At 40.9% G+C, this 12,023-nt stretch overlaps 1 protein-coding gene across 1 annotated transcript in view; it reads right to left on the bottom strand.

Annotated features, from left to right (window-relative positions):
* Positions 1–6,640, bottom strand: part of LOC308090313 (hexokinase-4-like) — a 52,888-nt gene extending 46,248 nt beyond the window's left edge. The window contains exons 1-2 of the mRNA XM_080435432.1: positions 6,432–6,640; positions 4,208–4,329 (exon numbers count right to left, since the gene is read on the bottom strand). Of these exons, the coding sequence (XP_080291558.1) occupies positions 4,208–4,327 (120 nt within the window). The 5' untranslated portion in view covers positions 4,328–4,329; positions 6,432–6,640. The remainder of the gene's footprint in view (positions 1–4,207; positions 4,330–6,431) is intronic.
* Positions 6,641–12,023: the final 5,383 nt, after the last annotated feature.

Below are 12,023 nucleotides of genomic sequence, written 5' to 3'. Positions count from 1 at the left end.
TTTTCCCATTCAATCCGGGAACGCATCTGTGTCACTTTAGATGTCTTTGGCTATTCAAAAATAGCAGATATACATGAGCTTGTAGATCTGCTATTTTTGAAAAATAAATCGTGAAAATGTGTGCACATTTTTGTATGTATATATATATACATTTGTAACTCAAATCTTTGCTTCTGGGGGTCCCTGGGACATATAATTTTGGGTGGTCCTTGACATAAAAAAATAGCAACCTAAGTTGACATTTTGACAAGACATTTTGTAGAATCCCCCAAAAGCAAAGATTTGAGTTAAAAAAGGTTGCATTAAAAAATATGTATATTCCAAGATGTGCACACATTTTCACGATTTTTGAAAAGAATATGCGGATCTAGTGCGGCTCGTATGAGCTTGTATATCTGCTATTTTTTGGATAGCCCAAAGTATAAAATAATGGTTATACTGTAGCTATAAAAATCTAAAATGACACAGTATGTGTTCCCGGTCTTAATGGCTTCATATAGCTACAGTACTTTTCCACAGACGTGTCTGTTCAGGCCTCGTCTTGTCTTGGTTATGGTTCTGTCCGACCGTACCGTATATCTTCTATTGTTCCTTTACTATGTCTTACTTTCTCCTCTCTCCTCTCTCTTACACATTTCCTCTCCTCTTCTCTCACTGTGAGTCTATCCACAAGCCTCTTTGTGTTTTTTCTATTTATTGTGCATAAAGACTTTCTCCCTCAATTCTGCAGGAATTCCATCTCTCTCACTCTACTCTGTCTCTATGCCTGTCCAAGCCCTCTCTCTCCTCCACCATCTCTCTCTCTCTCTCTCTCTCTCTCTCTCTCTCTCTCTCTCTCTCTCTCTCTCTCTCTCTCTCTCTCTCTCTCTCTCCCTCAGTGGTGGAAAAAGTACTCAAATGTTTTACTTAAGTAAAAGTATCAATACTGCAAAGTAGAAGTACTCTGTTACAAGTGAAAGTCCGGAATTCAAAATTTACTACCTAAATACCTAAATGTACAAGAGTATTGGTATCAAAATGTACTTAAAGTACCAAAAGTACTAAAATGTTTAAAAATAGCAGATTTACAAGCTCACAACGCGTTGCGATGCGACACGTTGTGAGCTTGTAGATCGTCTAATTTCAAATAGCCTAGGTATAAAATAGGGCTAAAGTGGTTAATGTATGTTTTATAATGTAATAATTTATATCTGCAAAGTAACTAGTAACTAACTTTTTCAAATAATTGTAGTGGAGTAAAAGTACAATATTTGCCTCTGAGATGTAGTGGAGTATAAGTAAAAGTATAGACAATTGGAAATACTCCAGTAATGTAGAAGTACTCAAAATTGTACTTAAGTACAGTACTTGAGTAAATGTACTTGTACTTAGTTACTTTCCACCACTGCTTGCCCTCTATTGTAGCATGTACAGTGTCTTTCTCACTCCCCCCCCCCCCCCCCCTCTCTCTCTCTCTCTCTCTCTCTCTCTCTCTCTCTCTCTCTCTCTCTCTCTCTCTCAGGTACAGTCTATTATGTCTTGTCTCTGCATGCTGGGTCCCAGCAGAGGGGGGCGTGGCATGGGCCCACCAGCATGCCTCAGTCATGACTGCAGGCTTTTTCTTAAAGGGACACGTCATCGTTTCTGGATTTATCTGACAAAATGAAATATCTTGGTGTACACGTATAGAAGTAAAGACACACTTACATCTATTCTTTGGTTTTAAAACCAATTATGAATTTCAAAATATCAACCTACCAGTATATTAAAATAAAAATAATGTACTTACTAATACATTAACATTATATTTGGATATGAACAGTCCAAAATATTTATTTGAGAAAATATATTTGAAGTAGCCAATATATATATATATATATATCCTTACAATATATTTATTTTGTCCCAAACATTATGCTCATTGCTCACTTATATTCTTTACACAATTTCTTGCATAAAAAGTGAAATATACTGATAGATTTAGTGATCCTGTCTCCTGATCAAACCTCCTAGAGTTGACTTTATACAGCTGTATTTTACATATGGTTGAACTGTACCCGAGACATATTCATCCAAAAGAAGGGAGAGGCTTTGTTATGGTGCAAAACAGGCTCTGTGAGACAGACGTCACACTATTCTTTATGACTAATTCTCAGGGCTGACTGCTCTCATTATCACCAATTATGACAGAATGAATGGGGATTTCAACATTCACATACAGTAAAGAACAGTGCTGTCTCTAAGGCTATGGAATGCATGAATTTATATACATATATTCATAAAATATTATTATCCCTTGAAAGTGGAGTAGTTCCTGGTGCCAACTGCTGTTGTAGATGGTGTATTTGTTGTGAAACATTGACTAAAGAAACCTAACAACACTAGTGAACACTAGCTTCCCTATTCTGGGGGCGAGCATTTGAGTAAAATAGCTGATCTACAAGCTCACAATGCGTTGCAAGGTTGTGAGCTTATAGCTATTCTGACGAAGATATTCGTTGTACAGAGAAAAGGAGGAGGCCTATAATAGACCACTGGGGGACACCAGTCAACCAAGTATATAGGATTCAACTGGTTATTGCTTCTTCTTTTTTTTACAATTTCTTCATAATTACATGTCTCAAATAGAGAAGTGAAAAGTGATTACACTTTTGTCCCCTTTGCCTCAAACTACCATCCCCTCCAAACAGCCAGCGCTCTGTCATATCAAAGATTGTTAATTTAGGAATATACACCCTCCCAATTAGAGCCACTAGAGGCAACTTGGTACACAGATCCTACACATGGGCGCCGGCGTCTGATGGCAAATCTCACGAACGTCCAATGTTTTCTGTTTACTGGTGCTAGATCCCGCGAGAGTGTGTCCGCCCACTTCACACAGATACGGGAAGTAAACCGGAGATGGTGGGTCTTGCTATTTCCGTCTTGGGTCATAACCAGTCCAACTGGAATAGATCCAGGTCATGTGGTGAACTGGGAGATCTGGGAGATCTGGGAGATCTGGGAGCACCCACCACACCTCAGGCATGAAACCAGCTGCTCTATTGTCTTAATGGTCAGTCGGTTGCGCTGGTATCACAGCCTTCAGCAACGGGAGTCGTTTTTATACAAAAGTAGATCATCCTGTAATTTCACTTACAAATGAACCACTTAGCCCTATACACTTAGTTGACCCACCCAGTGGGTCTGACTTGACTTGCCCTCCTCCTTTTCCCCCTCTGTCTACACCAAATATATTTTGTTAGCCTCATAGCATAATTGTCTAAGTTGTATTTTAAGGTTTTCAGAAAAGAAGGGATAAAAAAAATCACAATCTGCTTAAGTCATCTCTTTGACTTATAGGCAATTATATCTGCCTAACTCTACTCTACCTAACACTGCTGACTCATCCTGCCTTGCTTGTTACATCAAAAATCATATCTTGTTACACCAAAAATCATATCTGCCTCAAGTCATCTCTTTGACTTAAGCGGCGGCAGATAGTGATTTTGGAATGTAACAAGCATTCTGATAGGCTTCGCACAGTGGTGTGTTCTAGGTTTTTTCGGAGGGTATACGATACGATACGATGCGCGTGGTCGTGGTCGTGGGTATACGCTCTCACGTTTTCAATGGATGAAATGGTTATTAGACTGTATACGCTTTTTCCCCAAAAAATCTGGACTGTATACGGCGTATACAGCGTATAACGGTAGAACACAGTAACACACCACTGGCTTCGCAGGCAAAAGGGCAGGATGAATGAGCAGTGTTAGGTAGAATAGAGTTGGGAATAAATCACAATTTGGGCAAAATATGACTTAGGCAATTATGCTAACGATTAGTGTGTGTGTAAATGGTACATGTATATAGCGCTTTTATCCAAAGCACTTTACATAGATTGAGCATTACATTCACACACACATTCATTCACCTATGGCAGAGGAAACCATGCAAGGCTTGCTCAAGGACACTTCCTCTAGGGGAGCCCGGGATCGAACTCGGAACCTTGCAGTTGACATCCGGCAGCTCTACTGTGTGTGTGTGTGTGTGTGTGTGTGTGTGTGTGTGTGTGTGTGTGTGTGTGTGTGTGTGTGTGTGTGTGTGTGTGTGTGTGTGTGTGTGTGTGTGTGTGTGTGTGTGTGTGTGTGTGTGTGTGTGTGTGTGTGTGTGTTCGACCACCCCATGGTGCAGCAGAGAGGACGGGCTGATGTCTGGGAGGCAGGACAAGGCATGGGACTCAACTCACCTTGCTGAGGGTGTCGGGTGGGATGCCGTCCAGCAGGCCCGGGATGTCGCATCCAGCCCCCAGCTTGGGCGTCTTGCAGCAGGCATGGTTGGTCTGAACGTTGTCTTCCATGGAGTTCATCTGCTCCCACAGATAATAAAATAGTCATTACGTTAAACGTATCTGGACAATCTACTTATAACCAGTTGAACCAGAATGTGGGCTACAGTGTTTTTGGTGTTTGTCTAAATAACACAAGTTGTATCCTTATCCTTATCCTTGACCAGCTGCTTGTCATGTAACTAAGGACACACAGTACTGTAGGGCAGTGGTTCTCAAAGTGGGGTCCGGGGAGGGCGGGGACTCCCATGGTTCCTTGACGGGGGGTCCTCAGCAAAATCAGTTAAAATAGCATCTCAAAATAATCTTGAAAAGAAAAGGAACATTTCAACAACACAAATGTAGTGTGGGGGGGTCCAAAAATATCGGCATATTATAACATATATATAACATATTTTCAGATGAGAGTCCGTGGCCAAATGCATATTAATTTGGCGGTCCTTCGCATGAAAAAGTTTGAGAAACACTGGTCCAAATAAGACGGTTGACCAGCTGCTTGTCATGAATAGGAGGACAGACTGGATGGTGTGAAGTATAATTTGGGGGGAAACAAAATATAATTTGTGTCATAATTCAACTTCTTCTTTTTAACTACTTCTTCTTCATAGTAGCCTACTGCAGTGGTTCTCAAACCTTTTCATGCCAAGGACCGCCAAATTGATATATATTTGGCAGAGGACCCCCATCTGAAAATATATTTTGTGCCAGGGACCCCCAGAGGAGAAGATTTATGTAAAAAAAAATCGATATTTTTCTGAAATGTTCAAAAATAGTAGATGTACAAGCTCGCAGCGCGGCACGAAGTGCAGCGCTGTGAGCTTGTAGATCTGCTATTTTTGAGTAGCCAACATATAAAGTGATTAAAATGATTGTGATGCTTTTGCTGGGGACCCCCTGGAACCCCCCCCCCCACTGTGAGAACCACTGGCCTGCTACATGTATTTAAATTAAAACATGCTTTTTAAAAGTGTCAAAGAGACAGCAGTGTTCTCTACATGCTGAGCAGAAATAGAAGCTAAGGATTCTGACATATTGTACAGATTCAAAATAATAATAATTAAAAAGACACTTTAAAAGAAAACAAATTAATAGCATGTTTTTACATCATTTGACTGAGAGCCTAGCATGTGGCATCTATAAACTGTGGCATTCATTCATTGTCCTTGTGGTCTGTGGCACCTGAATTTGTTTAGAGTAAAAGCTCTTAACAGAAATAACAGCCGGCGACCTCGGAACGGTACTCACCTGATATTCGTCATACCATACATACAGTTGTCACTCATCCGTGTCACTCACACACACACAAATAGCCATGGATTCAAGACGGTCATCTGTCATGATGACCGTCATGGATGAACTTCAACCTGGTGTTTGCACTGTCTCTCTTTTTAGCCCGTACATCTACATAAACGTTCAAATTTCAAATATAAAGTGCTCAACTCATGGCCACGGATGTAAAAATTATGTACGGGCCCCTCAGAAGTACTCGTATCTCCATATTGTTCAATAAAAAGTATTTTAATCTAATCGGTGGCTATTTTCTCATAGAGTTATAATGTATCAGAGTGATGTACACCTCCCAACCGATAGGGTCACGTAGTTGAAAGCATATGGAGAAAATTCGGCAAAAATGGCCACCAATTGGATTAAAATACTTTTTATTGAACAATACGGAATATACGGGTACTTTTGAGGCTCCGAACAGAATCCTAACATCCGTGGCCATGAGGTAAGCACTTTATATTTGAAACCTGAACGTTTATGTAGATGTACGGGCCGGAAATGGAGTAAGAGTAAACACCAGGTTGAAGTTCATCCATGACTGTCTGTCATGATATGACAATCATGGTTCAGGGCTAGAATTTGTCATCAGTTTACAGCGTTTCACCCATAATAATAAACTATACATACAAAACCGGTAGGTAGCTGAGCTACACCTTACAGAAAGAACATATCGTCATATGATATACAAGCCATACAGTTGTCACTGACACACATAGACTACTGTACCAAGACAGCCCTTCACACAAGGAATACAAAAAGCATTCTGGAACTTCAAAATTCAACTAATTCAACCGAAAGTGCCATAAGGTGAAGACAAATAAAAACAGGTGTTAACACTTACCTTAATGTTTCACCTTGGCTTTATGTCTTGAGGGCGAGATATGGATTCTAGACTGACTGGAATCAACTTCCTTAAATACTGTAGCAGTAACAATGGCAGGGTTTGGGACGGGGTGCCAACACCATAGATCGAGTTATAAGGCCAACACCCACATTACTGAACACAGGAGGATGTGTTGTTGTTCATTGCCAAATTATTCTGATGTTATCTTATCCGATACTGAACTGCCTGTGGTCGCTGCTTTCTCTGAATACCAAAACACTCGCCCCAAAACACAGTCGCCCCGGGTCAAACCCGGCGACCTCGTAATGGTATTCACCTGGTATTCCTAAACGTACGTAACCTCAGTAAAACAATGCCTAAAGCTAAGCTTATTAATTCCTAAATGTAACCTCAGTAAAACTATGCCTAAAGCTAACCTTATTTTTTCCTAAACGTAACCTCAGTATAACTATGCCTAAACAAACCTAACCTTATTCCTAACCTTAACCTCAGTAAAACTATGAACCTAACCTAATTCCTAAAGGTAACCTCAGAAAAACTATGCCTAACCTTATTCCTAAACTTAACCTAATTGTTTGTTTGTTTGTTTGTTTGAATGATTAATTGAATACTTTATTAACAGTTTGCAAAAAAAGCACAGAAAGTACAGTTTAATACAAATAGCCTACAATGCTAAAAGGATTGAACCCAGAAAGCACTATGGCTTGTTTCCATTGGGGTCCTGTGTATTCAATTCATAGGAACAAGTGACAGACAAATGCAATACTATGCAAAAACATCATATAAACGAGTTGTAATCAAAAAGAAAAATATGTACAGTAAACCGTTCGGGGGGGGGGGTTATTTCTGGTCATAGGCTTGACTTTTTTACAGGGGCAGTTCCGAATTGCAGCCACGGAGCCACCTGTAAGTGCTATTTTAGAGCGGTTTTGAAGGAGATTAAGGATTCACACTTTTCATGACTGTTGGTAGTCTTTAACGTTTTTGAAGTAGTTTGACAGGTAGCCTACATGGGTGTCTTGTAGTGTATCAGACCAGGCCCATTGCAAGTTGCTGTACTCTGTCCTCTGAGCCATCCCACCCTGGCAAAGTGAGCAGGGGTTAAATGCACTGGTCATTGCACGCGGTAACTCGCCATCCCACCAGTCAGTCTTTTATCAATTGTCCATTGTGTGACCTGTAGTGTAGGTGTTAAGCGATGTGCGCGTGACGTCTTTAAAATAGCGCCCCACCGGAGATAGATTCACCAATGCTGCAACGCTGTTTAGATGAGACCTCAGTAAAACGGTGCCAAAACCTTAACCTTATTCCCAAACTTTAGGAATAAGGTTAGGTTTTAAACCTTATCCCCAGTAAAACAAATACAAGAAGAATAGAAGAACCGCTGGGGGCGAACGTATTTTGGGGCGATTGTTCCGGTTACCCTCCGGTTTTGGGGCGAGTGTTAACTTCCTTTCTCCCCCGTACGAAACAGAGATGTGCGCAATTACGCAGCGCAGTGCGGAGCGGAGAAAGAGGGATAAAAGTAGCTTACTATTTATTTAGCAAAGAAAAATAAATCCTTTAATACGGTAAAAACAAATAAACGAAAACAAACTTAAGATAGCCTATATAACAAAGAAACAAACAGACGATTTATAGTCGAGTAGAAGAGGCCAAACCAAACTTATTTGCTCTTCAAAACTAAAGGAACAATTTGTTCTTTTGAAGCAGCAGGTGTTCAAATTGTGTGGAGACGAGGGTCTGACAGAGATAGAACTTAATGCACATTTAAAATGTTTTGTTTTACTTGTAAAATTAACATAGGTGTAGGATATCCTCTGTTACAAGTAACACAATTTTAATGTTGCAGCAGCAGGTAAAGGTGGGGCAGCCTACTGTAGGCTGCCCCACCTTTATAACAGGTGGGGCTGCAGGTTGCGACATCAGAAAGTGGTGGAAAAGTGTATCTGTGCAGAATGTCCCTTGGCCATTTCCCAAGTTTTCAAAAGTATAAAACTCTTTTGAAAATTGAAAATCTACAACTACAAGCTCACAATGCAGTCACTCACACCCTGATGCATTGTGAGCTTGTAGATCGGCTATTTTCAAAAGGTCAAACTGTATATAGGGCTGAATGTGGTTATTGTATGTTTTGTAATAATAATCAAAATTGGCCTCATGGTGGCGCTATGACAGACCGCTTTACGCAGAGATGGTTTCCTGAAAGGGCCTGTCGGGTCCAGGCCCAGGGGCCCAAAAGTCACGGGGCACTCTATTTTTTTTAATTAATTTATTTACATTTTTTATCCCACGATTTTGTAACCCCATTTTTTACACCCAGTGCCAATTTTCTATGAAATCCTGGGCACTACCTTCTCTCTGCCAACCTAGGGAGACCAGGGGCGAGCTCATGCCTGCTTCAATGCATGAGAGCCAACTGACCTTCTTGTCACCTGACAGGGGAGAGTTTCCCTGGTTGGACGTAGTGCGTGGAAGGAACACGTTATTCCAACCAGTTCCTTTCCCCTCCATCAGGCGCCCCGGCTGGCCAGGGGGAGGCAGTATAGTGACCAGGACCCGGTATAGTGAAAATAGCAGATCTACAAGCTATGTGCAGAATGTCCCTGGAACAAAACCTTTTCAGATGGGGGTCTGCAGCCAAATATACATATCAATTTGGGGGTCCTTGGCACGAAAAAGTTTGCGAACTACTGCTTGTACGAACTGAGACCCACTGTTTCAGAATCTGAACCAAAATTACCCCACAAAGGGTATATTGTATGGTCTGGGAAAGTAGGCAACTACCTGGGGCCCATGTCAAGAAGGCCCCCCCAAAGGACAATTTTCTGCTTAGGGTCCCATTAGTCTCAAGAATCGCCTCTGCTCATGAAAGACTACATATTTAGTTTTGCCATTCTTTCTGGAAGCCCATGGCCCCTGGATCTTCTGTATTCTCTTCTAGAACAGGGGTGGGCAACCTTTTTGGGCGTGCTCCTGCCATTGGTCAGATCTACATTCACCAATCATAAAATCACCGCCGCGCTTATGTTTTATTATAGGCTGCTGATGCAACCACTTTAAAAAAAAACTTTGTAAATGTGGACATCAAGAAAATTATACTGAAAGCCTATTCAACAACTGATTGAGGAAGGAGGGTGGCAGTTGCTTTGTGGTTTAACACTCTTAAACCTAAACGGTTGAAGGTTTGAATCCTGTCAGAGGCCACTCTGTTTGCACCAAACTTTACAAGCCCTACTTACTGTAAAATGACAACTTTGTGTTTGCTATTATAACTCTGTAATACTATAATTTTCTGTAATCACAATAAAATTCTCAAGTGTTAATTTATCCATTTGTACAGTCTCAGAGTTAAATTAACGCCCAAGATTTTACTAGTGCACACACACACACACACACACACACACACACACACACACAGGCAAGTGCAATGTCATATTGTGTCACACATACATCTTGCAAAACAACGCAACGCTCTCTAACGTCTCTGAACTGAAGGCCATCAGATTGCCATCACAGAACATTTAAACCCCAGGCCAACCTTTTCATGTCAAGGATCCTTGTCAAACTACATGTATTTGGCCACGGACCCCCATCTGAAATCATTGTGTTTTTTTCCTAGATTTCCTTTAGCTCACAACGCGAAAAGATGTTATATTAAGTAATTTAGCTGGGGACTCCCTCAAGGACCCCACTTTTAGAATGATCTAACGTAACTGTAAGACCATAATGTATGGGTTAAGAATATGCATTATAACACACTACACATCACCAGTATTTTCACCTAACTTAACTGTCCTTGCAGTCATTTTAACACTCACTGCTGCTGGTCTAACTGCACCATCTGCTGGTCAAGTACAGATTCTATTAAGGTGCAGTCTAGAAAAAAAAGAGGCTTGGGATCCGTAAATGGAGAAATATTTTTTTAAACACTGAATTTATTTATTTTGCAAACACAAATGTATCAACTTGGAACGCTTTATTATCAAAAGGTACTGTATAAAAACAACTGTAAATACATAAAAATGCCAGTCATCTGTGTAAATAACGTTTGTTGGACTGTCATATTTTGACAGGTTCATGAGATACAGAATATGTTTAATAAATTATGGAAAAAAACAAATACAAATTTCTCAATTATATTTGACAAAAAGATACAGGCCAAGACAATATACTGTAGCATTCCAGCACTGAGTAGGACATTAACTCAAGACAGACAGTAGAAAGGCTCAGAGAAGACCGTGTAGGAGAGACACTAAAGGACAGCTGAGGGGGAGACAGTGTAGGAGAGACAGACAATAGGACAGCTGAGGGGGAGACGGTGTAGGTAGGGTTGGGATCCGGAATAACCGGCTCCAACATTGAGGAACCGGAATCGGTTCCACTACATTTGGAACCGTTTCCAGAACCGGGTTTAATCACGCTGTCAGAGCTGGTATGTGGACTTCACGTCTGCTATACAATTACAATACCAATAGTGGTTCTCAAATGTTTTACTTTCAAGGGCCGACATAACTCTACAAATACATTTGTACACTCAGATTTACAGACCTGTACGGGTCCATTTGGTTCCATGTGTACACTCTCAAGAGTTAAAGACCTGTTTGGGTCCATTAGGAACCCCCTCAAGTAACTCACTTTGAGAACTAGGTGAGGTATATAGGAATGTATAGGAATCGTGAAGGGAACCGTTACCTAAAGGATCCCAACCCTAAGTGTAGGAGAGAAAAAACTATGGGAAACCTGAGAGGGAGACGGTTTAGGAGAGACAGACAATAGGACAGCTGAGAGGGCGACAGTGTACTGTAGGAGAGACAGTAGGACCACTGAGAGGAAGATGACAGGAGACTAAAATAAGCGCGCTCTGACAAGATTTGACTCTACCGTCTGTCTCAATAAAACAAGATAAAAGTTGGACTGTCCACTTTCCTTTATGGAAATTAACAAAATGCAAAAGTATTTGTCCCTGTTGAGGGAGGTAGTCAAGAAAGAAAACAAAAACATACATAAACAATTTTTTTAGAATTACATGGCGACATTTACAGTCCTAACATCCAACGAGCTTGACCATTTGTTACCTGCTCTACCAAATGCAATTTGAATGTCATCCAAAAAATAGGAAATGCCTTTTTGTGTGCATCTGTTCTGCCAGACAGAAGTCCAACCCTGGTCCTAACAGCACCCCAGGTCAATGGTAGCCAAACCTGGTCCTAACAGCACCCCAGGGCAATGGTAACCAAACCTAGTCCTACTACCAGGACCACAGTACTGGTTTGCTCAAACACAAGGAAAAGAATATTTAGCTTCTGCTGGTTTTCTATCCTCCCAGGACATCTAGTGCTGCAGGTTTTCTAACCTAAAAGAAAAGACCACTAGAACTGTTGGGTTTCTATCCTTCCAGGCCCTCAAAAGAAAAGAGGAAACATTGTCTGACCTCATAAACGGAAACGGTCAGAAACATTTGGGGACTGTGGCACAGTGACAGGAAGGTCAGACTTCTTCAGAAGCTTTATGAACATGTTCCTTGTGTCAGGAACAGAAATGAAATTCATATCATTAACCTTCTAGCTGTCTAATGAGTTTTGAGTA

Source organism: Gymnoscopelus braueri, assembly GCF_963280865.1.
Source record: "Gymnoscopelus braueri genome assembly, chromosome: 8".
Classification (NCBI taxonomy): Eukaryota; Metazoa; Chordata; class Actinopteri; order Myctophiformes; family Myctophidae; genus Gymnoscopelus; species Gymnoscopelus braueri.
Note: the sequence above shows the minus strand (reverse complement) of the source record. Positions and strands in the feature narration are given on the sequence as shown.